At 36.2% G+C, this 26,777-nt stretch overlaps 1 protein-coding gene across 3 annotated transcripts in view; it reads right to left on the reverse strand.

The window, feature by feature from the left end:
• The window catches only part of GPBP1 (GC-rich promoter binding protein 1), a 65,367-nt gene that overhangs the window by 14,037 nt on the left and 24,553 nt on the right, over positions 1 to 26,777 (reverse strand). For 2 of the 3 annotated variants that reach the window (XM_010853491.1, XM_010853492.1), the window contains exons 3-7: positions 16,540 to 16,659; positions 4,715 to 4,838; positions 4,359 to 4,582; positions 3,421 to 3,487; positions 2,315 to 2,374 (exon numbers count right to left, since the gene is read on the reverse strand). In XM_010853491.1, coding sequence (XP_010851793.1) covers positions 2,315 to 2,374; positions 3,421 to 3,487; positions 4,359 to 4,582; positions 4,715 to 4,838; positions 16,540 to 16,602 — 538 coding nt within the window. In that variant the 5' untranslated portion in view covers positions 16,603 to 16,659. The remainder of the gene's footprint in view (positions 1 to 2,314; positions 2,375 to 3,420; positions 3,488 to 4,358; positions 4,583 to 4,714; positions 4,839 to 16,539; positions 16,660 to 26,777) is intronic. The other variant, XM_010853493.1, reaches the window with a different exon arrangement.

Consider the following 26,777-nt stretch of genomic DNA (forward strand, 5'->3'; position numbering starts at 1 on the left):
CCACTATATTATATTACTGGAGAAAATGGATTAGAGTATTGGCTAGGTCAAACAGTTCAAAATGTATACGATTCTCAACTAAAATACTACTAGTAAGTCTATACTGAATGGTCAAAATAGGAGGCTTGAAAGTGTACACTACCAAGTCAGGGTCCACCTTTCCCCTCATCACAGTGATGACAATTACTATGTTTAGCTTCCTTGTAGTGATATAAGAGGCAACTTTACTGTGTGAATAGTAGTCAAGTGAAGGATAAATAGTATTTTAATTGTTTTCACATTAATTTGAAGAAGAAACTCAATCACATAAGACATAATAACATACAAATATCAGAAGCATAAGAATCGGTACCATAGCAATAAAGCCATCTGAACACTAATTTTAAAAGACAAAAAGATTTTAAAGATTATTTTTCTATAGATTGATATTATTTGAATATTGCTATTTTTGATATTTTATATAGTGTACAAATATTTTGTTTCACAGTAGTATGAGGCTTTTAGTCACATGAGTTTCACTAACATAATGTCAAAGAAGGGGCATGATATTCTTTCCTTTAACAAGGTACCCACATTACTCATATGAAAAAGAGCAGGCTTTTTAAAACAAAAACAACTTAACTGACGAACACTATTTCTAACTCTAACTCTTACTTATGTCAAGTCATCTAATCAAACTCTTAATTTTCCCTTCTCAACTTTGAACATGTGTTGTAGTTACCTTTTTCTTACTGTTAACAACTGTTTTCACCAGAGACACTGAAGGAACATAGACTCATACCAATATATAATCTACCTACAGAATACTTTTATATAGAGCAATCTGATTATTCCCTTCTCTTAATCCCTTTACAAAGTCACCTTAAACACTTCACTTGTTTTCATGACCTAAAACCTCATTTAGTGTTATCATGTCACTCAACCTGTATGCTAGTGGCTAGTATCATTAGAATTCTCTAGAAAACAATCCATCTTTAAGAATTGGTCAACAATTTGCTTTAATTTAGAAGGCTAAACAAATAAAGTTCATAGTACTGTATCAAAAACAAGCAAAAATTAGGAAGTTCATCAAATTATCAAGGGATAAACACAAATGTAAATGCTGAGTTGCAACAAAACTAATTAATAGTGACTAAAGGTTTTCATTATTTAGTATCTTAAGCACAAAATGTTAGATCTGTTAATACTATGTTGCTAACATATTATGTCAACACAGAATAGCCAGTAGGACTTCTAAAAACACAAGTCAATTTGATAGTTACTAATGTCTCAAACTGCATACACACACTTATCATTTTCTCTCTTTCTCACTACTCAAATCAATCACCCAGCTAAATTATTTTAAAATTCTCAAAGGAACAATGAAGTGCCTTGATTTTTTGTTTTAGATTTAAATTGCTAGATATAGGAGATAAATTTAGTATGAATCAAGCAACAGTAATCCTGGTTAAGATAAAAACACTACAAAAGTCAATTACAAACTACAAGGAGTTTCCAATAAAACTAAGTTCTAGGTAGAATTAAACATATTTAACAACAGGTTTAAACAGCTTAACTATTAATACTTCATTCAAACTATTTTTTTAAATTGGGATATTATGTTTAGACTCTTGCAATTTTTGATTTACAAAAGGACAGTTCCAGGGATAAACTGGTGGTATTTGTTTTTAATATATATTACATTTCCATTATTAAATTTTGACTTACCTGGAAGGAAGTAGCACTAGAAAAGTTCTACTGAAAATTTTCTGTCTTCCTCAGGAACAAAGCTATTTTAAATGTTGCAATGGGGATAACAATATTTGGGAACCCAGGGCATAAATTAAGAAAGGAATAGTGAAGTGTAACACAGTGAAAGTTTCATTGTATTCCTATGGGAAGTACTGGGAATTTAACAATTAATCAAGTCACAGTTTTTTTTCCTAATGCAGACACACTTTTTAGTTTACCTAAGACACAGTAAAGAGTACATCGTCCTTTTAAACATCTTTTCAACTAATGCTCAAAATCCTTAGACCAACTCTGAAACAGTAGTACCAAAATCTTTATATTAATACATTTTATGCTCAATATTTTCAAAAATGTATTTCTAAATCATTTCTAAAATTATTAACCAAGGATCAGTACCAGTAGTATCTATAGGTAGTTTTATATGACAATGCTCACTAACATTCTTGATTTTATTTACTTTCATTTTAATCAAATCCAAATTATTCCTAATTTCTTAAGAGATTTTATTTAACACCTTGCAGGTGGTTCTATATTCTTATGCAATCAGCTGTTCCCAGAAAAACTGAATAATAAGGAAACATACCTAAGAGAGGAGCTTGGGAGATTTTTTTGGTTGGGTATGTGTGTGTCTGGGCGTGTAGGCCTGGGGAGAGTGGTAGAAATACTAATTTGCAATACAGAAAAAACAATGCCATTCACATGGTTCTAACAAAAGTGTCTGACCACCCCCACCCCCACCCTCAAGAAGCCCTTAAATATATTGGGAGATCAAAAGAAACAAAATAATTCCCCCAGCATATCACCCCCAAATACAATAAAGAACAGCACAGGAAGTGGCAAAGTTTAAAATAATGCCTTTATCATTAGGACTATTATGCTGTCATAAGCCACGATCCTTTTGTTTTGGTAAATTGCTTATTTTCAACAGAAAAACACAAGAACGTGTGTACAAGTTCCAAAGCGGATGCATCGCCTCTGAATTTGGTATCAAATAATTAAATTTATTTTTCAGATATCAAATCTTCATATTTTAAATTATTCCATTATTTTAAACTTCACTTGAATCTCTAAAAAGCTAATTAAGTTACTCTAAGTGCAGTTTAATCTTCTGTAGATGCTATCAAATTAAACTTTCAGCAGTTTTAAAGAAAAGGGAGTCATTACCAGAAAAACTGTCAAGATTTGACAACCAAAAAGGCAAATAATTTCAAACATAGACTAGTTCTAGGCAAAATTTATACAATTACTTTTAATACTGTCTATGTAGAACCATTTTCATTAAGTAAAAAAATTATTTTTATAGCACACTATGATTAAAAGTACTTATCTTTCCAGTTAAGTTTTCAACTTTGAAAAACTATAAATTGAGTTAAAGTAAATTTTTTGTTTCAACAGATTATCAAGCTGCTCTCCAAATGATATCAATTCATTACATTTAACTTACTTTAAAAAAACTCATACCTGAATATATTTAATGGTACTAATATGTATAATTATCCAAATCAAGCTTTTCTTCTGTCCCCAATATCTTGTTTTTTTAAAGTGCTACCTTTTTTTTATAGCTTAGCACATCAAAAACAGGTATTTAAAAGATAAAGTTTAATTCTAGCCTACTATTTTAAAAAACACAAATGTGAAACCTAAAAATAACATTTTATACCCCTCAACAATAGATCAAAAATTACTTACCCCATACACCCGCAGCTAAAGATTTATTCTGATTTGGTTCTCTCTCATATTCAGGATTTAGAGATGGCTGGAAAAAAAAAGGTGGAATAAAAAGAACAAATGTTTAAACTAATCCTATTTAAGAAAAAAATTCCTTTTAAAAGTAATCTCAAGAATATACTGACAAATTTGACATAATGAACTCTTAACAACACTAATTATTCATAAACCTTACTTTCTACTCATTGTAACAATTAAAATGGTTAATATCTATACTCAAGCTAAGTTGAAAAAAACAAGGTAAGTGTCTTTAAATGCTCTCCTCATCCTCAATTACATGAAGAAAAACTGTTAAAAAAAAGAAGAAAGCAAATGTAGGAGAATGCAGTCTTTGCATCATTATGAGAAACCATCCTTTCTTAGCATAAGGTTAAGAGCAGACAAGAGGAAATCAGACCATTCCTTAATTCTTCTGTTAGGTTTGCATCACTGAATGCTTTAGTTAACAAGCTCATACTCAAAGCAAAGTACAAGTTTATTACTTCAAATAGTGATGCTCAGGTTATTAAAAGGAAACTGAGTTGAGCGCTGAATGTGTACTCTAAGATTAGCTTAGTAGATGTTTGCTCTTTAGAAAAGGGAAATTTAAACTTCTATGAAGAATAATATGACAAATTTATCCAAAGTTTAAAAAAACCACATGGTGAGACACAGGAATAAGTAGATGTAAGGAATGAAGAAGATTGGGGAATGAAAGAGTTATCTACAGAAAGTCTCACGAAATGTAAAGACTAAAGATACCTGAACCAAAATAAATAAATAAAAATTAAAAAATAATTGAACCTGTCAAGTGTGATCTCTGGAGAAAATGATATGTACTGATAAAATCTCCTGAGAGATTTGATGCTTAAATAGCACTTGTAGAAACCTCATTCGTATTAAAATTACAAGCAACTTACAAAATCCTCAGCCTCAAACTGCTTGCGTTCTCTCTTGTCGTCTTTCCTCCCTGTCTCACTGTCAGGTATGTTGTTTTCATGAAGTCCTTGGCTTTTTCCAGAATGGAAAATACTGCTACGAGAACGGGAACTTCCACCATGGTATCCCCCTCGATGATTTATGTTTTCAGTACCATTTCTTCCATGTGTACGCCATCCATTTTTTTCTTTCCTTCCAAAGTTACCTTTGAAAAATAATGGCAAAGTATTACAAATTCAAAGATGGTTATTCTTAAAGACTCAATCACAATCAAAACAATTCTTGCAAGAATGTGAACAAAATTCTTCTTAAACTCTACTATTTCTCAGCAACTTACCTCCATTAGGACGTCCAATACCAGAATCAAAGCCATCTGAAGAGTTGTGTCGTCGGCGGTTCACATCATAACGATTTTCTGTCCATGAAAAGTTTTCAGAATGCTTTTCAAAATTCAATGACGACTGAAACAAAGTATAAGCATACAGATAAACATACATATAAAACTTGACTAACTTTAGAAACTAGTAATTGGCTTAATTAATTCCCAAGAATTTTAAATGGTTAAGAAGAATATTTTATAATTATTTCAATGTGTTTGGTAACTGAAAACTTGTAAGAGGGATTCCACTGTTCATCTATTTTTTCTACTTAAGATAAATGACAGCACCATTCTTAAAGAGTTTAACAACTACATTCACCAGAAAACTTTAAAGGTAAAGCCACTGTAAAGGCGTCAAGACAAATATAGTACACTTCTTTTAAAATAAAACATAGTATCGTGTATTTCACATTCTTTGATTTAAATAGCTCAAGGTTTTCTTCAAGATCAGAAAATTATGGTGAATGAAGCTACAGTTCTATTTTAAGTTCTCTATAGATTTATTTCCAAACTGCTCTTCCCCAAAACAAGTGTTTTAAAAAATCTGTCAAAGGAAGAATGTTGTAAAAACAATTACTACAATTCTCTCCAGGACAAACAGAAAAGCTCCTCAGTTTTAATACAAACACACTGCACACACTCTTTACATTTAACTAGGCTCCTCCACATGGCCACTGTGGGACTTACTGGTGCAAGTTCCCCTACTGCTCTTGGCTTCATCCTCATGCTGCTTCTGTGCATGAAGGACAAAGCCCTTCATCTGTCTTCCACCAGCATCCATGAAACAACAGTGACAACCTGGCTTGCTAAGCTTTTAAGTAGGGTAAAAACCCAAACACTTCACAACCCTACCAGTTATGGTGATGAAGATACCATGCTCTCAAAGCTAAAACTTTCTAGAAAAACAAGGGTAGGGTCTCTTAGGCCAGACGGGGGCACAGGATAAGATTCTTCAGGACCTGGCAACAATTGTTCTCATCCAAATGATGGGTAGAAGTAAAGGTTCCTCACTGTTCAGCAACTAAGTAAGTGGCAAGGGGCAGGACTGAAACAAGATAGTCCCAATAGTGCTTTAATGATGAAACTCTCCTCTGAGTAAAAGAAAGAGATGTATCATCATGAGATGGGGTCCCATCTGAAAGGCAATACAGCTTCAGCCGCTGAAGTCAAGAGGTCACCAAAGCTGAACAGCAATGAGAATAGAGAGTTTGGGAAAGACTGAAAATATTAGAAGTAAATCTGTTAAGGCCAAACTGCTACTGACATTGGAAACAAAGAAAAATGCAAAGCCTAGCTTTCTGGAGTGGATGTATTCTGTGCTCTTTGTACTTTCTGACTCCTTTCTTCCCCACATCAAACTCAGCTGCTTTAACAAGAAAGTCAGTGTGCGCCAGAAGTTAAGGCAAGAAAGAAACAAACTCTTATAGTTCTCTTACACACAGGTACCCAAGTTACCATCCTACCCACTCCCATGGAGGGGAGACAGCATTAAGCACAAGAGTAACTCAAACTTTTCCATATAGGGCAAAGCCATGGCATTGTGGTACACGGGGGCATGAAAGGTCCCAGCCTGGGGTGTTTCCTGGGGCCAGGAGGTACATAAAAGAGAAATCAACACCAATCTTGGCTTGAGAAGCCACAAAAGAAAAAAGCCTCCAGGCCACCCATGCAACCCCCAAAGGAACAGTCTCCCCCTCCACCCTGAACTTTCCCACATTCCATGCTAAAGAAATCATGAGCGGTCCTGAAAGCTTAGACTGTAACTCTGATATGCATATACATACTAAACTCCTTAGTCTAGGCAAGAATATACAACTGAGAAAAGACAATCTCTTTAACAAGTGGTGCTGGGAAAACTGGTCAACCACTTGTAAAAGAATGAAACTAGAACACTTTCTAACACCATACACAAAAATAAACTCAAAATGGATTAAAGATCTAAATGTAAGACCAGAAACTATAAAACTCCTAGAGGAGAACATAGGCAAAACACTCTCTGACATAAATCACCGCAAGATCCTCTATGACCCACCTCCCAGAGTAATGGAAATAAAAGCAAAAATAAACAAATGGGACCTAATTAAACTGAAAAGCTTTTACACAACGAAGGAAACCATAAGCAAAGTGAAAAGACAGCCTTCAGAATGGGAGAAAATAATAGCAAACAAAGCAACTGACAAAGAATTAATCTCAAAAATATACAAGCAGCTCATGCAGCTCAATTACAGAAAAATAAATGACCCAATCAAAAAATGGGCCAAAGAACTAAACAGACACTTCTCCAAAGAAGACCTACAGATGGCTAACAAACACATGAAAAGATGCTCAACATCACTCATTATCACAGAAATGCAAATCAAAACCACAATGAGGTACCATCTCACGCCGGTCAGAATGGCTGCGATCAAAAAGTCTACAAACAATAAATGCTGGAGAAGGTGCAGAGAAAAAGGAACCCTCTTACACTGTTGGTGAGAATGCAAACTAGTACAGCCACTATAGAGAACAGTGTGGAGAGTCCTTAAAACACTGGAAATAGAACTGCCATACGACCCAGCAATCTCACTGCTGGGCATACACACTGAGGAAACCAGAATTGAAAGAGACACATGTACCACAATGCTCATCACAGCACTATTTAACAATAGCCAGGACATGGAAGCAACCTAGATGTCCATCGACAGACGAACGGATAAGAAACCTGTGGTACATATACATAATGGAATATTACTCAGCTATTAAAAAGAATACATTTGATTCAGTTCTAATGATGTGGATGAAACTGGAGCCTATTATACAGAGTGAAGTCAGAAAGAAAAACATCAATATAGTATATTAACGCATATATGTGCAATTTAGAAAGATGGTAACGATGACCCTATATGTGAGACAGCAAAAGAGACAACAGATGTAAAGAACAGACTCTTGGACTCTGTGGGAGAAGGCGAGGGTGGGATGATTTGAGAGAACAGCACTGAAACATGTATATGACCTTATGGGAAATAGATCGTCAGTCCAGGTTTGATGCATGAGATAGGGTGCTCAGGGCTAGAGCACTGGGATGACCCTGAGGGATGGGATGGGGAGGGAGGTGGGTTCAGTTTGGGGAATACATGTACACCCATGGCTGATTCATGTCAATGTATGGCCAAAACCACTGAATACTGTAAAGTAATTAGCCTCCAATTAAATAAATTAATTTAAAGAAATAAATAAACAAACACCTTAGTCTGTGTGCCCATGGTGGGAATGGAATGGACCCTAGTATCCCAACATGGCTGATAAAAATTTGAAAAAATCTCAGCATTAAGAGTGGGAAATTAAAGTGATCCTGCAGGTGGAGCCACTAGGCCAATTCAATGTACCAGTGTGTTTTATAGTTGGTGCTAACGTTACATGCTTGTACTAAAAATGCTCTAGATTCTCCCATTCAGGAAATGTCACAGGTTGAAAGATGATTCCCATCCCCTTCAAAATGGTCTAATAAAAAGTACAGCTTCCAGAAGGAAAGAAAATAAAATCATATGTGGCTGAAGACTTGGCTCTGCAGTATTCAGAAAGACTATTTTCCAGTACAGCAATACCATCTGCCTGACACACACACCAAGTACACACTCCTTTTAAAAACTGAGTTCCCCTGGTAGCCTAATGGTTAGGATTCCAGGCTTTCACTGCCATGGCCAAGGTTCAGTGTTCAATCCCTAGTCGGCCAAAAAAAAGAATGTGGCTCCTGCCATAATGCTGAGCTCTTACTGAAAGCAAACTTAAACTAAGGACTAACCAATAAAAGAACCCAAGAGGGCTCTTGATCAAATGGAAATCATGTGTTCAACAACACAGCTGGCCTCGCCCTTGAAGTGCCAACCATAAATTTGCAGTATACTTTATTCCCCTTCCTGCCACCATGACAAGCCAGTGTTTCAATAAACTCTCAAATCAGAAAAGTTCCCCTAAATGACTGAGCCTGGTTCACTGATAGTTCAGCTAAGTTAAAAGATGCTGGTATACACAGTAGCCACCCAGCCCCAACAACTCTGGAAAACCAAATGGTTAAGTGCCAATCACCTCAATGGAATAAAGCTATGATCCCTGCCTTAGATATTCTTAAGGACAAGACATTTTATATTTTTCTAACTCTTGTGTTGTTGCCAATGGCCTCATCATCTATCACTAGCCAATTAAAAACATCTCTTGGGGTCACACATGATGGGAAACTGCAGCTGCTGCTGAGACAATCTGAGTCATTTATGTTGATTCAGTAAGGCTTGCTATCTGATGAGAGTGAATGGCATTGAGAGTGACTGAAATTAGAATGCTGATCAAATCTTCAGCATACCACCTAGACCCATTATCACACCAGACATGGAACACACCCACTATCACAGACTGGTTACAAAAGAAAGGACTTTATCTTTCTGATGCAGAAACCTCTACTGCATGCCAGCTTGTGACTCCTGCCAAAAGCTGGTCCATCTGTCTCACTGTAAAGAACACCACATCACACGGAACTACATCAAAGATCTGACTTCTTCATGGAGTCCTCAACGGAATTATATCACTACTGAAACTTTTTCAGGTTACATTATTACTGCTGCAGTCTGATGGGCTAACTCTGGTCACAGTATTGTGTCTCCTGAAATTAATTCACGTAATGGGTATATTCAGACCAGAACAGTCCATTAAACAGTGCATCTTTTGTCAAAAAGGTCATCCTGCAATGAATCAATATTCAAAGTACTCAATGGATGTTTCATACTATTATTCACAAGTATAGACAAGGATTTTAACAGTCCCCTCAAAATTCAACTCAGAACCATTTATACTATACCTCTACACCCCTCATCTCTTCCCACATCTTAGTAAGATGAATGAATGCAGCATAACCAAAAGGGGATCATCTCCTCTTGGCCACTTCTTGTGTAGTAATCAGGATGACAGAAGTGGAAGAGTTATGACAGTAAACAGACTTACACTAAAAATTCTGCTCTGATTATCCCTAGATATAATGTTTCTTTCTTTTCCCTAAGAACAACTACAGGCCAGGCCAACCCACAGGGTGATGGCTAACCAAAATGAAATTCAAACAAATCTAGTTTGGCCATCTGGATTCTCCTGTTGAACTGGCATAGTCCTAGACATGTAGACAACAGCCATTTGCTTGTGTACACTTCTCACAGAGTCCCTGCCTACAGTATCCAAAGCAGACGAAGGTGAGGGTGAGATATCTTTAAAATGGGGTCTCTGAAAATTATTTAAAAATGCCCCTGTCCCACTCACATCCAGTTCCTCTAGATTAAAATATCTAGGTACAAGGAGAGTTTTTAAGTGAAGTTAGAGCTATGGGAATGGGACACACTGCATACAGATTACATGGCTATACAGGGAGAGCAAAAACCCTAGCAATTGGGAGAACAAACATCTTTAACACCAGAAAGCACAGGTACAAAGGAGAACAATTAATGATCTCCTTATCCCTTGGAACAAGGGTCCCCAACACGCCAGGCCACGGACCACTACAGGTCTATGGCTTGTAAGGAACTAACCCACAAGCAGGTGAGCAGTGGGTGAGTGAGAGAAGCTTCAACTGTATTTACAGCTGCTCCCCATCATTCACATTACTGCCTGAGCTCCACCTCCTGTCAGATCAGTGACAGCATTAAATTCTCATAGGATTGCGAACTCTACCACGAACCACGCACAGAACAGACCTAAGTTTCACACTCCTTATGAGAATCTAATGCCTAATGATCTGAGGTGGAGCTGAGATGGTGATGCTAGCACTGGGGAGCATCTGCAAATACAGATTACCATTAGCAGAGAGGTCTGACTGCACAGTGAAAGTTGCTCAGTCCTGTCCAACTCTTCGTGACCCCACAGACTATACAGTCCATGGAATTCTCCAGGCCAGAATACGGGAGTGAGTAGCCTTTCCCTTCTCCAGGGGATTTTCCCAACCCAGGGATCAAACCCAGGTCCCCGCACTGCAGGTGGATTCTTTGCCAGCTGAGCCACAAGGTATGGACTCCTGACTGCACAGAGACCATAATAAATCAACTGCTTGCAGATTATCATCAAAACCCTATCAGTGAATGTCAAGTCACAACAGGGCCGCATCTGGTGGCAGGCTTTATAGTGGCAATAATGCACTTCATCTCATGAGACCTGCAAGTCTCATCTTCTGCCAGCATCCATGACAGTAACAAGCTAGCTTATTACAGTTATCCTGAAAGCAGGATAAAATTTCAGACCTTTCAGACTCTGACATATAGCCAGCATAGTAAAATATGAATTAGAAACACAAAACAGGATTGAAAATATAGAAAGAAAACTGATATTATTTGTGAATGATTGATTTTCCACATTAAAAATTCCAAAAGCATTCAAGTAAAAATTAATCAATGTTGCTAGCAACAACATTAATACTTCAAGATACAATATATATGCTAGAAAGACTTAATAAGAAAGCGTTTTAAAATAGCATTTAAGGTAGCAACAAATAGGAACCTCCCTGGTGGTCCAGTGGCTAAGACTCCATGCTCCCAAAGCAGGGCACCCAGGTTTCATTCTTGGTCAGGGAACTAGATCACACATGCCACAACTAAGACCAAAAATCCTGCATTTCACAACTTAGAGCCAGCACAGCCAAATAAATAAGACTTTTACAGAAAGAAAAAAAAAAAAGGAACAGCTACTATAAAGCAATTGAATATGGTGGGTACATGTGTGTGTGTGTAGAGAGAGAGAGAGAGAGAAATACTTGGGTGACTGAAAAAGAACTATGCAACTTTATGTAAAACAGTTAAAGATGACACACAGACATACATACACACACACTCTCTTTTTCTCTCCCCCGCCAAACCAGTACTCCCCCCAGAAAGGCAGCCCATAAGAAATAATAAACAAAGAACGTGAATAGGCAATTCACAGAAATATAACCCAATGTCCAAGAAACAGTAAAAATACATTTCATAACAAAGACCGGCAAAAATGTTAACCCTGATAATCTGACAAAGTCTTGACAAGAGTACAAAGTAAAAAGAATAGTTATGTACAGCACGCTATGCTATGCTAAGTCACTTCAGTCATGTCCGACTCTGTGCAACCCCATAGACGGCAGCCCACCAGGATCCCCCATCCCTGGGATTCTCCAGACAAGAACACTGGAGTGGGCTGCCATTTCCTTCTCCAATGCATGAAAGTGAAAAGTGAAAGTGAAGTCGCTCAGTCGTGTCCGACTCTATCGACCCCATGGACTGCAGCCTACCAGACTCCTCCGTCCATGGGATTTTCCAGGCAAGAGTATTGGAGTGGGGTGCCATTGCCTTCTCCAATGTACAGCATACAGGAGTATAAATCAGTATACCAGATGGAAAAGAAATTTGGCAGTATGGAACTGAATTCCAGCAATTTTTCTTCTAACTATAGGTAAGAGCCTTGCTATTCAAAATGTGGTCCAGAGACAAGCAGAATCAACAATACTTTGAAGATTGTCAGGACTAGGACCCCATTAGAGATTTACTGAAATTAGAATCTGCATTTTAACAAAATCCCCAGGTTACTTTCATAGCCATTAAAGTCTGAGAAGGAGTCTAAAGAATTCTTATCTATGCATGCTAGGAGACAGTAAAAGAATAGTCAATACAGTATTCATTATAGAGTTCAGTCGCTCAGTCATGTCCGACTTTTTGTGACCCCATGAACCACAGCACAGTCCAGTGAGTTGGTGATGCCATCCAACCATCTTATCCTGTCGTCCCCTTCTCCTCCTGCCCTCAATCCTTCCCAGCGATATAAACAATCTCAACTTAATGAGATAAACACAGTGTGATACAGAGGCAAAAAATAGAATACAGAGTTTTGAGGCTCCCCTGGTGGTTCAGACTGAAGAATCCACCTGAAATGTAGGAGACTCGGGAACAGTTTTTAAGGTAATTACAGCAAATCTGCAGATATCAACATGGGGGGAAATCTAAAAGATATAAAAAACAAATATAAAAACAAGGTTCAGAATATAAATGTTAATCATTTATATTAATGTTCTATATATACAGAAAACTCTTTTGATATTCACATACCTAGTAACAATATAAGAACATGCACTGAGAATATCTCTGGGGAAAAAACGAAGACAGAAAAAGGACTGTGAAGAAGTCAACAGCAGACTTCAATTGTTTATTTCCATAAGAGACACAAAGATAAAACTGCAAAATGTTATGATGTGACTTATTCTCCATGTTTCTCTGTACGTTTAAATATTTCTTTAGAACTATCCATATGGTTCTTTTAGAATTATTAAGACAAATATACTGTAGGAAAATATATGCAGAATATGCAACAAACCCCTCAATATGAAAAGAGCTATTACAAATAAATCACTAAGAAATAAATTACATGAATAACATTTCGTAAGACAAAACTATGCTCAGTCATAATTAAATAATGCAAATCAAAACAATGAAGTGTCGTTTTTCATTGAATTTCACAAATATGAAAAAATGGGGCAACAGCCAGCATTGCCAATAGGGAAAAATCTACCCCCCTCCATATAATTTTTATAGGATTATAAACCGGTACAATCTTTCTAGACAACAATTAGGCACTATCTACCAAAAGGTATAAACTTCCTAATTCACAGATTCTGCTGCTAGGAATTTCCCCTACAAATACATTCAAGAGATGGCCAAGCATTCCTGCAACTTAGTCCATTAATAGGTCCAATTAATCTATGTAGATTCACTCAATAAAAGATTAAGGTTGACAGTTGAAAAATGCAGGGAGTTAGGAGTGCCGACTCTATGTATGGTCAAAATCAGTATCCACAGATCACGGAGTTGTACAGTACATATATTTATTGGGGAGAAAAAATCCACATAAGTGGACATAAATAGCCCAAACCCATATTGCTCAAGGGTCAACTGTACACAGCTACTGCAGAGTGAAGACACCCATGTACTAACTACATAAATAGATTTTTTTTTTTTTTCAGAAATAGATTATTGGAGATGCTACCCTTGAAGGAAAAATAAAAGCAATTTCATTCGCTTACCCAAACCAAGATAAAATTATATTCTGATATATATATTAAAACATCCCAGTATTTCACTTCTGAAAATTAGTCTATTTCTTAATAATCAAAAAAAGGAAGTTATTAAACATAAATATTTAAAGTCAAGCACACATATGTTCCTACACTAACGCAAGCACTTTGGGTCAAGTTACTTGTCTCTGTCAACCTCAGTTCCCCATCTGTTTACATGGATTGGGGCAAGTAGTGGTGGAAGAGCCGAACAGTATTTTACCTTTTATGCTTTTGTTTGCCTTCTTATAAAGCGCTTTACACAGTGACTGGTATACAGTAATGACTTGAGAAATATTAGTTACCACATTTTAAATCTTTTTCTGAATTTTTAAAAATAATAGCATAATTTTCTGATTCCCAGAATATGTGAATCAACAGTTAAAAACTACTTAGTAAACAAGAAGTTTCAATGAATTCAGCTACCAGTCTAAATTTTCTCATCCTTTCTTAGCCTAAAGTTTAAAAAGCACAGTTTCAATGCAAACTGATACTACTTATATTATTGAAGGCAAGTAATTACAATTCTATTTTTCAAACTGCAGGTGAGGTCTCATTATAAATAAGACACATAATTAGTAACAATTTGTTTTTAGCATTTTTTTTTGATTGGAATAAAAAGACCCCAAGAGAAAGAAGAACATAGGTAAATGACTTTTTAGTTACAGCTATGTGAATATGAAAACATGATGTAAAATTTCTTACTGGGTCCTAATGAACAGTTCAAATGCCAGTATGGCTATTTCATAGACAGAAACAACCACATGCAGTTTAAAATTTCACCACATGATGGGGCTAAAATTCTGCACACCTTAGAAAACTGCTCAGGTGCAGTGTTGAAAACATTGTTAACCCTTAATTCAAGTACTCTTATCATCTCTTCAAATAATAAAAGAAAAGACTTAACACAAAGTTGAAAAAGAGAACCCAACAGTTATTTATGACTATCCCATTTATTCAGGAAAAGATTAAAAGGGCTCTGTCAGAAAACAAGAATTACAACTGAAAACCCACGAATAGTGATTTTGAGTGATACAGACAGCATTAATACCCAACGATGTGTGTATTTATTTGTTAAAACCACTTTGCGAAAGGTCTAAGAAGGTAATTTCAAATATTGCTAGCTAAGAGTTCAAAGTGACATTATTTTCTGTAGGTAAGCTAAAATAAATTAGAATTAATTGAAAATTTAGAATTGGCAAAATCAAGACTTCGTTTCATGAGGGCCTATATTCAGATCAAATGTCTGGTTCTAGAAAACATTAAGAATTCCACCACACAAAACAAAGTCAATCTTAATCAACCTTAATCAACACTTCAATGAAGACAAGAATTATCCTCAATAATGTTTGTAACTAATTTTCCAGGTGCTGATAATTTTTATTGATATGTTTAAAAATGAAAACAAATCTTAACTCATTTCAAAGAGAAAAGGGAAACAAACGGAGGAGCAAGAAATTCATGTACTTCCAGGCTCTGAAGTAGGTCTGGAAAAAACTGAATCCAGGAAAAGCATAGCTGACAGCAACCAGGGGGGTGGGGTAGACATAAACAACAAGAGCAAAGCAAATTTCAGAGACCTAAATAGAAGAGGAAAGGCAGGCAAACAGAGTCTGTAACTAAGAAATGGTTTTCCCATTTCCTAACAACTGTGATCCCATTTTATAATCTACGAAATAAAATGTTTAATCATTTTACAAAATTCACAAATGAAAATACTACAAAATAGAAAATGCATCCTAGATTCTAGTCTAGGCTCACACTAATCATATGAAAAGAGGCAAGTCAATGAGCCTTCCAGAGAATCCATCTGCATAAAATAAAGTCAGTTCACATGCTGTTTCTCCAATGCAACTTTTCCAATATATTATGATCTGACAAGTCCTTACTGGGGAACAACTCTACAAATTTAAAATTGTTCCCATAAAAGCTGTTTCAGCAAACTGTTCTGTAAGAACTGCTTGGACCCCCAAAAGGTCCTAGATGAATGCTTTAGCATGGTAGAGACTGATTAAAAGGTAAGCAGATGATTAAGACCTCCCTCTTGATTCCTTTGCACTATGGAAAAAACGAAGTGGAAGATAGTATGGAGCCAGATAGATTGATTCTAATCCATTTCAACATCCCTCTCAGCAAGGCTTATAAGCAGATGACAATTTCAAGCATGTCAAGCATGTCTTATACACTAAGTTCTGTTTCGGTTATATAAAATGAACATTTTAAAATCAGTGAGTCATCTGATATGTAGCAACACTGCAATGTTCTCATAACTCCTAAAACTGAGTAATATGCCAAAGTCTTATTATTTGAAAAAGAATTCTTCCAGTTTTAAGGAAAGACTTAAAAAACTTCTGATTTTTTTTAATGTTATCTATAGGAAAGTAAGCAAAGTTAGTTATCAGAAGAATAGTACACAGAGAGGTAAGCCGCAAAAGTAAAATGCAATGTATTTAACTGGCTTGAATTGTAAAATGCAGAACTTTAGCACAAAAGATAACTTTTGAAGTAAATGGTTTAAGAATGTTGATGGTATACTGAAAATTGACATATATAGATAAACCAACACATTAAATATGAAATAATTTAGAAAGTTTAGGTGTTTCTCTGCAAAACATTAAGCTTTGGTTTAACTACATCTGTGCACAACATGAACTAAATAAAAGCAGATAGAAAGACAAAAAGAAAAGAGAGATGCAAGAAAGAATACCTTTGTTGATGATGGTGGGGTAGGAAAATTAAGCCAGGCTGGAGCAAAGTCATGCTGCGCCATTTAGGTCCAGTCTCTCCAACTCAGCGAAACAAGGTTTCAACACCTCATGGCAAGTCCCTGTCATACAAAAGCGGAAAACATTAGATCTATATAGTTCCTGGCCAAAGTATCTTATACCTCCTTTAAATTACAATGATCTGACTACTATAAGATTTCAATTATAATTCTAGAAAAGGCAAAAATATAGTGACAAACCAGATCAGCACAGTGGAGGGTAAAGGGCCTGGAGAGAAGGGAAATGACTACAAAGGGAAGAAAGAAATTTTCAAGGGTAACTGGGTATTTATCTTAATTGTGGTGAAGGTTATTATACAAATGTTGACACCTGTTAAAACTCACCAAATTATGCACTTAAAACTGGATAATTTTATTATAAACTACCTCAATGAAGCTTAGTTTTGAAATTATAATAGTCTTGAAACAGACTAGTTATAAAGTGTCTCCTGATGTGACACAATATGATGCACACAGCATTACCTATGTACACAGCACATGTTCTTCCCCCCGGCCCATACAGAATCTGAATTCTGATCTAATTACCAATTTGCAGGAAATTCAACACAGATAATAAGTTAAAGGACAACTGAGGGAAGTAATCCCATCGAATGGAGATGACACGATATTCTACAGGTCAAATGACCTGGCTTCTTCAACAAATACATGGATTTCACAGACAGATCAATCAAATACATGTGGACCTTACTTACATAGATCCTTATTCCAACCAAATTCAAAAAGTGAAAATTATGAAACAGTCCAAAATTTGAACATGATCTGAATATTAAATGACTTTAAGAAATTATTAGTCACTGTAGATGTAACTGTTAGTGCAATGACGGTACAGTGGACCCTTCAATAATAAGGTCTCAAACTGTCATGGTTTGAGATACTTATATACAGATTTTTTTTCACTAAATATGTAATACAGCACTACATGACCTGAGGTTGGCTGGATCCAAAGATGTGGAGCAGCAAGTGGGGAGGGCCAACTGTAAAGATTTTTTGATTTCTCAAGTCAGACTTTTGAACTGCGTGGATGGACAGCACCCCAACCTCTATGCTATTCAAGGGTCAACTGTATATAAAAGGACATATACTGAAGTCTTTGCAATTAAATCCATGTATCTGGAACTTGCTTTAGGGGAAAAAAACAAGGAATATGGAAGTCACTGAAACAAAGTTGTCCGTGTGTTACAAATGTTAGTACAAGGTGGTACCTAAGTAGTCTCTCTACTTGCATGTATATTTGAAAATTTCCACAGTTAAAATGATTTTTAAAATTACAATCATCACAATGGGCATCCACTACTCTTCTACATTCTAAATTTAACTTTTTGGAAGCCTTTCTCAATTGCACCAAAAATTTCAAGTCACCAGCCCAATCTAAACACAGTAAATTCACAGATTTTTTTAAAATGGGGAAGAAGCCAACTGGGCAACTGTACTCATTTCAATATAGAGCTTAGAAATTAGTCAATGAAGAAATCAAATTTTCTGAACATTAATGTCTAAATTTACTAATGTCTTATAATTACAACTGCGGAATAATCTCAAAAGGGAAATTTTAAGAAGCAAAAGTATCAATACTACTGATAATCATCCTTTTTCAAAATTCTTTCAAATGTAAGTGCTATGGCAGAATTTAAGTCATACCAAAGTATTTCCTAAAATAAAAATTCTCGAGATAATACACAAAAACTCCACTTCTACTATCCAATGTACTGGAAAGGGGAAGGGGCGGAGTGAAGGTCAACAAACGTCAGATATAAGAAACAGAAACTGGTTAACTCACTAAGGTAAAGAAAATGTTTACATAATTAAATGAGCAGGGCTTCACTGGTGGTCCAGTAGTTAAGAGTTTGCCTGTCAATGCAGGGGACACTGGTTGATCCCTGGTCCTCAAAAATCCCATATGCCACAAGGCAACTAAGCCTGCGTGCTGCAACTACTGAGCCTGCGCCCCTAGAGCCTGCATTATGCAAGAGAAGCCACCGCAATACCAAGCCTGCACACAGCAACTAGAGAGTAGCCCCGGGAACCACAGAAAACCAAAGATTAAATGGTAAGTTACACACTAAATTTATTCCTAAGAGACACACCACTACTATTATCTCTTTCTGTGTGTCTTTATGAATTCTAATTTAAATCAATTCTTAAATAATAAAGCATAGATAGCTAATGGTATAAGTTTTCCTGTTCTGAAAAAAGGTAAAGAGCAATACTAGTTAATATCACATTTATGCCATCCCCTAAACAAGCCACCTTGATATAAGAAAAATTGAGCTGAAGGCATGCGAGTTCCTAAAATTTCTTATCAACCTAAATGCAGAAACTGCCAAAAGAATTTATTAATCTCCTCTCCTGGAGCAACTCATCTTCTCTTTTTGGGAGAACAAAAAAGAAAAAAAAAATTCAGCACCATACTCAGACACTGCCACAAACGCCTAAGGACCCCGTTATCCATTTTGTCTCAAAAATCATTTGCTTTCTTCTACTAAGTATTCTTTCCCCCTGTGAAGTTACGTATACACACAGACCCCAAGTTCTACTCATCCTCTTTGAGTTACTCACGGTGAGAGGTACTGCCAAGTGACCGCATGCTAATAAACTTGTTTGTTTTCTCTTGTTAATATGTCTTTCCTCAGTTTAATTTACAGAGCCCCAGCCAGAGAACACAGGAACGGAGAAAAGAAATTTTTCCCTGGTGGCTGAGGGGTAAAAGAATCCACCTGCAGTGCAGAAGATACAAGAGACATGGGTTTGATCCCTGCGTCAGGGAAGATCCCCTGGTGGCAGGCTCAGCAACCCACTCCAGTATTCTTGCCCAGAAAATCCCATGGAGAGAAGAGCCTGGCAGGCTACAGTCTGTAGGGCTGCAGAGTCAGACACGACTTAGCGGGTGAACAACAGAGGAACTAAGATGCCACATGCTGCAGGGCAACTAAGCCTACAGTCGCAACTACTGAGTCCATATACCACAAATAAGAGCCCAGGCACCACAAAGAAAGATCCCGCCTGCCACAACTAAGACCCAATGCAGCCAAAAATAAATAAATATTTAAAGGAAACACAGAGTACCCTAACACAGATCCAATAAACAATGACTGGGAGAGTTCTTATTTCTTTCATTTTCATTCCCTTTAGGCTCCAGACACGTATCTGCAACAAAACACAAGCTGGACAAGGTAACAATGGCTCTTGTTTGAAGAGCTCTGACAACAGCCATATCTACGGACAGCTGAAATAAAACTATTATATTGCCTTGAAACTACTTTCTATAACCACTGAACCTTTAGTAAAGTCTTATTAAAGGCTGCAACCTGTCTCAGCTGTGCTATGAGCACTAAGTTGATTTCTTGCTTGCCTATGTGTGAAGGATTTGCAACCTTTAGACAATATACTGAGCCTGATAACTTCTTATTCACCATGGACTTTTTGCATTAAACTTTATTAAAATATTATTTCTCTCAAACAACAAAACACTAGGTGATTACAATCTGAGGGACAGAGACCTCAGAAACTACCCAAAACAAAGAATACAGACTTTCAGAAATAGTTTAGAAAAGTCACTAAATGAACACACAACCACAACCCAATAGTAAGCAACTCCAACGATGGGAAGAAAAAAATATTTGACTCCTAGAGTCTCCAACTTATTGATTCAGTATTCAAAATGCTTGATTTTCTAATAAACATTACAGAGCATGCAAAGAAACAATACAGTACAGCCCATGGGGCAGCGAGGGTGGGGGGTGGGGGCCGGGGGGGGAGCTGTGACATTAGCAGAAACTGCCACTGATGAGAAACAGACATCAATTGTCTTAAATACAAAGGGCTAAAGGAAACCAGAACAATGTCTCAACAAACAGTATCATAAAGAGATAAGAAATACAGAAAAGAACCAAACAAATTCTGGAGCTAAAAAGTACGTTAACTGAAATGAAAATTTCACTACACAGTTTAATAGCAGATTTGAGCCAGCAGAAAGAAGAATCAGAGAACCTGAAGAGTGAAGAGGTCAATTAAAATTACCAGATTAAGGAGCTAGAAGAAAAGAAAACTGAACAAAAACCTGTGGGACATCATCGAGCATACCAACATACACATAACAAAAGTTTCAGGAGAGAAAAGAAGGGGGACAGAAAAAGAAATCAAGAAATAATGGCTAAACACTTAGCAAATTAGCTAAAAACACAAAATACACATATCCAAGAAGTTAACTGAACTCCAAGAAAGATAAACACAAAAAGATTCACACCAAGACACATAACCATCTAGTCAAAGCTATGGTTTTTCCAGTAGTCAAGTATGGATGTGAGAGTTGGACTATAAGGAAAGCTGAGCGCCGAAGAACTGATGCTTTTGAACAGTGGTGTTGGAGAAGACTCTTGAGAGTCCCTTGGACTGCAGGGAGATCAAACCAGTCAATCCTAAAGGAAAACAACCCTGATTTCTGTATCTGTGGGTAAAACTATAAGAGCTAATAAACTCAGCAATATTGTAGGATACAAGATCAACAAAGAAAATTCAGTAGCATTTCTATATACTAGCAGTAACAATCCAAAAGGAAATGAATAAACAAGTCTATTCAAAAATTATCCAGAAATAAATTTAACCAAGGAGGTTTAAGATTTGTTCACTAAAAACTACAAACCATTGCTACAGGAAAATTTTAAAGATCCAAATTAATATAAAGACACGCTTTGTTCAAGGACTGGGAAACTTAAGTATTGTTAAGATAGCAATAACAGATTCAACATAACTTCTATTAAAATTCCAAAAGCCCTTTTTGCAGGAACAGAAAAGCCATTCTCAATTCATTTGGAACTGCAAGGAACCCCAAACAGCCAAAACACTACTGGAAAAGGAGAACACAGTTACAGGACTCACAAATCCCTATTTTGAAACTTACTACAAAGCTATAATGATCAAAATGATGTCTTACTGGTATAGTGTAAGGGATAGATATATAAACCAATGGAACGGAACTGAGAATCCAGAAAAAGTCATACATGTATGGCCAATTGACTTTTTTTTTAACCAAACTGCTAAGACCACAACAAATGGATTTCAACAAGTGGATACCCAATAAACTCCTATTGATATCTATCAAAATGGATCAAAGACCTACAAAAGCTAAAATTATAAACTAGCAGAAGAAAACAGAAGTAAGGTTTCACTAATTTGGATTTGGCAATAGAATTTTAGATACAGCACCTTTGGATTTCACTAAAATTTAAAAATTCTATACAAAGGATATCATCTAGAAAGTGGAAAGACAACAAAATGGAAGAAAATATTTTCAAATTTTATCTAACAGGTGTCCAGTGTTCAGAATATAAAGAATTCTTGAAGACAATGTAAAAATGTGCAAAGGACTTGAACAGACATTTCTCAGCATCCCTCCAAGAAAGGGGAAAGGAAACAAAAGAGTAAAACAGTAAGTGTTAGACAACCCTGGTGGTCCAGTGGTTAAGAATCCTCTTGCCAATGCAGGGGACATGGGTTTGATCCCTGGTCCATGAAGATTTCACATGCCACAGGACAACTAAGTTCATGCGCCGCAACTATTGAAGCCTGCATGCCTTGAGCCTGTGCTCCACAATGCAAGAGAAGTCACTGCAATGAGAAGCCTGCCCACTGCAGCAAGAGTAGCCCCACCTCGCAGCAACTACAGAAAGCCCAAGTGCAGAAAAGACCCAGCACAGCCAAAAATTAATTAATTAAAAAACAAGTGTCTGTACACCCATGGTTGATTCATGTCAATGTATGGCAAAAACCACTACAATACTGTAGTTAGCCTCCAATGAAAATAAATAAATTTAAATATATATATATAAATAATATAAAAATGAAATTTAAAAGTATATAAAATAATAACAAGTGTCGTCAAATATATGAAGAAACTGGTACCCTGGTACATTTTTAATGGGAAGGTAAACTGATGCAAGTGCTGGGGAAACAGTTTGATAATTCCTCAGAAAGCTAAAAGCATATAGCACATGACTCAGTAATACCACTGCATTCAAAAGAATTGAAAATGGATACTTAAATACTTGAATGCTGATGTCCACAGCAGATCTATTTACAACAGCCCAGAGGTGGAAACATCTCAATGTCCACCTATAGATAAATGAATAAAAAACAAACCGTGTACGTATTCAATAGAAGACATATTCTCTTATGATTAACCATGAAAATATGCTAAGCCACCAAAAACATCCAGAAGCCAGATCACATGCTATACAATCCCAATTTTTATGAAATATCCAGAACAGACAAATTCAGAGATGAAAAGCAGAGACCTAACCAGGGACTGCTGGGAAGGAGGAATGGGACTGGCTGCTAAATGGATTCAGACTTTTCTTAGAGGGTAATGAAAATGTTCTGGAACTTGGTTTCACATCATTGTTAATGTACTAAATGACACTGAATTATACATTTTTAAATGGTTAATTTCATGTAACATGGCTTTCACCCCATAAAAATAAATGTGCTATATTATAACCCCCTGAATAAAACACTATGAATCCAGATATATATACAACTGAAAAATTTTAGAAGGAAGAGGTTATTTATACAATTTCTAAGTACCTCAAAAAAAAAAAAAAAAGGTTACTACAGTTTTGCAATGAAATGGCCTGGCACATAGCCTGGGAAATCCTTAATCAACAGACCAAAGTAAGCATCATCAGTAAAAGAACAAACTGAAATTGTGTGCCAATGAGCAAGACAGGGCACCATTTCACTTCTGTAATATCCTAACCAAAGCACAGCCTGTCTTCAACAGGAGAGGCACTAACTTGAGAGACATTCAGTTCGGTTCAGTTGCTCAGTCATGTCCGACTCTTTGAGAGACTCCACGGACTGCAGCATGCCAGGCTTCCCTGTCCATCACCAACTCCTGGAGCGGTGATATTATATGAGACACATTGTATGTACTCTAACAACTAGCTCAAAATCTTCAAGAATCAGGTTTTTTTAAAAATCATTTTTCTAAAATGATAAGGCTGTGACATGTTTATTCTGTATTTTTGCATCATGTTTTTAACACTTTTTAAAGTTTTTTTTCTTTTTTTTGATGTGGACCATTCTTAAAATTTTTATTGAATGTCACAATATTGTTTCTGTTTTATGTTTTGGCTTTTTGGCCCTAAGGCATGTGGGATCTTAGCTCCCCAACCAGGATGGAACCTGAACCCCCCTTTCTTTGGAAGGTGAAGTCTTAACCACTGGACCACCAGGGAAGTTTCATATTTTTAACTTTTGAAAAGTATATTCTGACATCTTATTCCACTGTTGTGTCTGCTTCACTACTGCAATACCACTAATGAAGTCTGATTAACATTTAGTAAACGTAGGTGATTTCCAGATTTCCCTAATAAAAAGTAAAAGATCCTTTCACTATAGATTCTGACTCAGCGGTTCTTAAGGCTGAAAATTCTATTCTTGAGTACTTTAAGTAATGATAATCAGGAAAAGATGGTAAGTACTGTAATACTTACCAAGAAAAAAACTCTTGCCTAAGGAACATGGCCTCTAAACACAGGAAAATAATCTACTGCTCTACTGTTTTTTGCAGTTTCAGTTATGAAACAAAGTGTCTAGTATCTTTTCTTAGTTATCAAACTCTCAATTATAGATTAGACTCTCAAATATAAAACATCAGCAAATTTCACAAGAAATCTAGAGTATTAGAAATTTCCATCCTTTAAAAAGCTTCATATTATTGGCTTGCTTTAACCTTGAATTTTGTTAGGTTCCCTACCTCCCTCAGCTTATCTCTTATTAAGTTGCTCAGAACCTGTTTTACTTACATATAAAAATAAAAAACAAAACAGAAGAATTTTATGAGAATTGTTATTTGCTAAATTGCTACATGTGAAAATTGCTACTTTCACCCCTACAAAAAGAATTCTATTTAAGGAGAAAAAAAAAGACTGGAAACAGCATGCTTTCAATTCTTGAGATTTTAGATTACTAAAGGCTTAATACACAAAATATAACTGAAGTACTCCAAAACTTATAATGAGCTAACAATTTTCATACAAAATGTACCACTACAAAAAAACAACCCCTACTCTATAAACAAATTTTTACTCACTGAGCTTCTCTGTCAAGCTCACAATACTAAACAGTTTAAGTCATCCCTGAATGAGATCTTTTTTTAAGGGCTGGTAAAGATACATTTTAATTTAGAATTATACTGCAAACAATATGGTCTATATAGGATAAAATTTAATTCAAATCAGCTCATTTACTAAACAGCCAATGTAAGCAAAAACAAGCAGCGCTAAACACTGCTGAAGATACTAGATTTAAAAGGGCAGTCTTCCCTCTTTAACAGCTAACAAATGGAAACAAAGTTGCTGCCTCATATCCTTCATAAGTTAAGGTATAAGCAAATTATCCATCTGAAGTATTTAACCAAAGAAAAGCGCAAACTATGTGTGTGTGTGTATGTGTGTGCGCACGCGTGTGCACTTCGTCACTCAGCCCCATCCAACTCTTTGCAACCCCACGGACTGCAGCCCACCAGGCTCCTCTGTCCATGGAATTTTCCAGGCAAGAATACTGGAGTGGGTTACCATTTTCTACTCCAGGGGAATATTCCCAACCCAGGTCACCCCTTGACTGTGGACTAGTCTTAATAGCTTGCTTCTAATGAAAAGAATGTGGTAGAAGAGACTTCTAAGACTAGGTCATAAAAGGCACTGCACACTTCTACCTACTTTTCTTCTCAGATCACTTCCTCTTGAAATGCAGAAGCCAGGCAAACAGTTGGACATCTACATATGCAAAGGAAATTTGAGTGCTCTAGACAACAGCCAGCAGCAACCTGCTAACCCAAAGAAGAACACCTTCTTAGAAGGAGATCCTCTAGGCAGCAGTGTCAAGCCTTCAAATGACAGCAACCTTTGAGATTTTTATGAAAGAAATGGAAGAAGCCAGAACCACTCAGCTAAACTGCTACCAAATTTCTGGCCCACAGAAAATTCACGTGCAAAAGTATTTTAACTCCCTTGTTAAAAGAATATACAGTTTAAGGGGAAAAAAAATGATGTTTTGCCATTAAAAAAATGCCAATATTGTTAGAGTTCAAATAAAGTAAACAGATACACTTTAAAAAATAAATGTGGCATCAGTTTATATATGTTCTCTGAAAGGGGTGGGGTGGGGCGCAGAATAGGAAGAGATAATTTACCCCCAGACTAGGTCCTTCCCAGGTGGTTCAGTCAAAAATCCGTTTGCCAATGCAGGAGAAAGCAGGTTTGATCCCTGGGGGTCAGAAGAACCACTGGAGAAGGAAATGGCAACCCACTCCAGTATTCTTGCCACGGACAGAGGAGTCTGGCAGGCTACAATCCATGGGGTCACAGAGTCAGACACAATTTAGCAACTAAACAACAACAAAAAAACTACAGAGCCTGTTACGATATGAACTCAAATCTTCCTGCCTCAAAACCATGCTCATTGTTCATTATCAGTATATTTCTCAAACTTTTTCCCACAGAAGTTACTTACAAAATTAACAAACCTGCACCCTCCAAAATGTATTTTCAGAAAGTAACCAAAACAACTCGTCCTCAAGTCCTATTGTACAAACTCATGAAATTTCTGCACGGTACTTTATATATGTTTCAATATAAAAAATTTTAAGTTACTTATTCAACTAAAATAACCTTGGATCAGAGATGATTGGTTTACCTTAAGGTTTCTTAAACCGTGTGTTTGAGAAAACACTGCTATAACAAGGTAAAATCCCAAAGATGACTTAGTTCAACTGGAATATAAACATGAGAAAAAAAACAGAAAGATGTATAACTATGGTTAAATACAGATATATATCTTAGATACAACTGACAATGTTTCATATAATATAGAATATTTTAAAAAAACGGTATTATAAATTAGAATAATTACCAAGAAGCTTCTAAATTACCATCCCTTAAGATTTAAAGATCTTGTTATTTAAAATCTTCAAATTTATTTAGCCCAAGACACAAAACCATAATGTTTAATGTCATGTTTCAATTAAGTACAAAGCAGAAAACAAATTACACTCTCTGGCACTGACACAGGAAGGAAATGGAATTTATCACTGCTTCTCCTTGTCTGTCCCCACACCTTGGCCAGTAACATAATCCTAAAAAATAAAAAACCTGAAGGAATCA

Source organism: Bison bison, unplaced genomic scaffold (assembly GCF_000754665.1).
Source record: "Bison bison bison isolate TAMUID 2011002044 unplaced genomic scaffold, Bison_UMD1.0 scf7180017864328, whole genome shotgun sequence".
Lineage (NCBI taxonomy): Eukaryota > Metazoa > Chordata > Mammalia > Artiodactyla > Bovidae > Bison > Bison bison.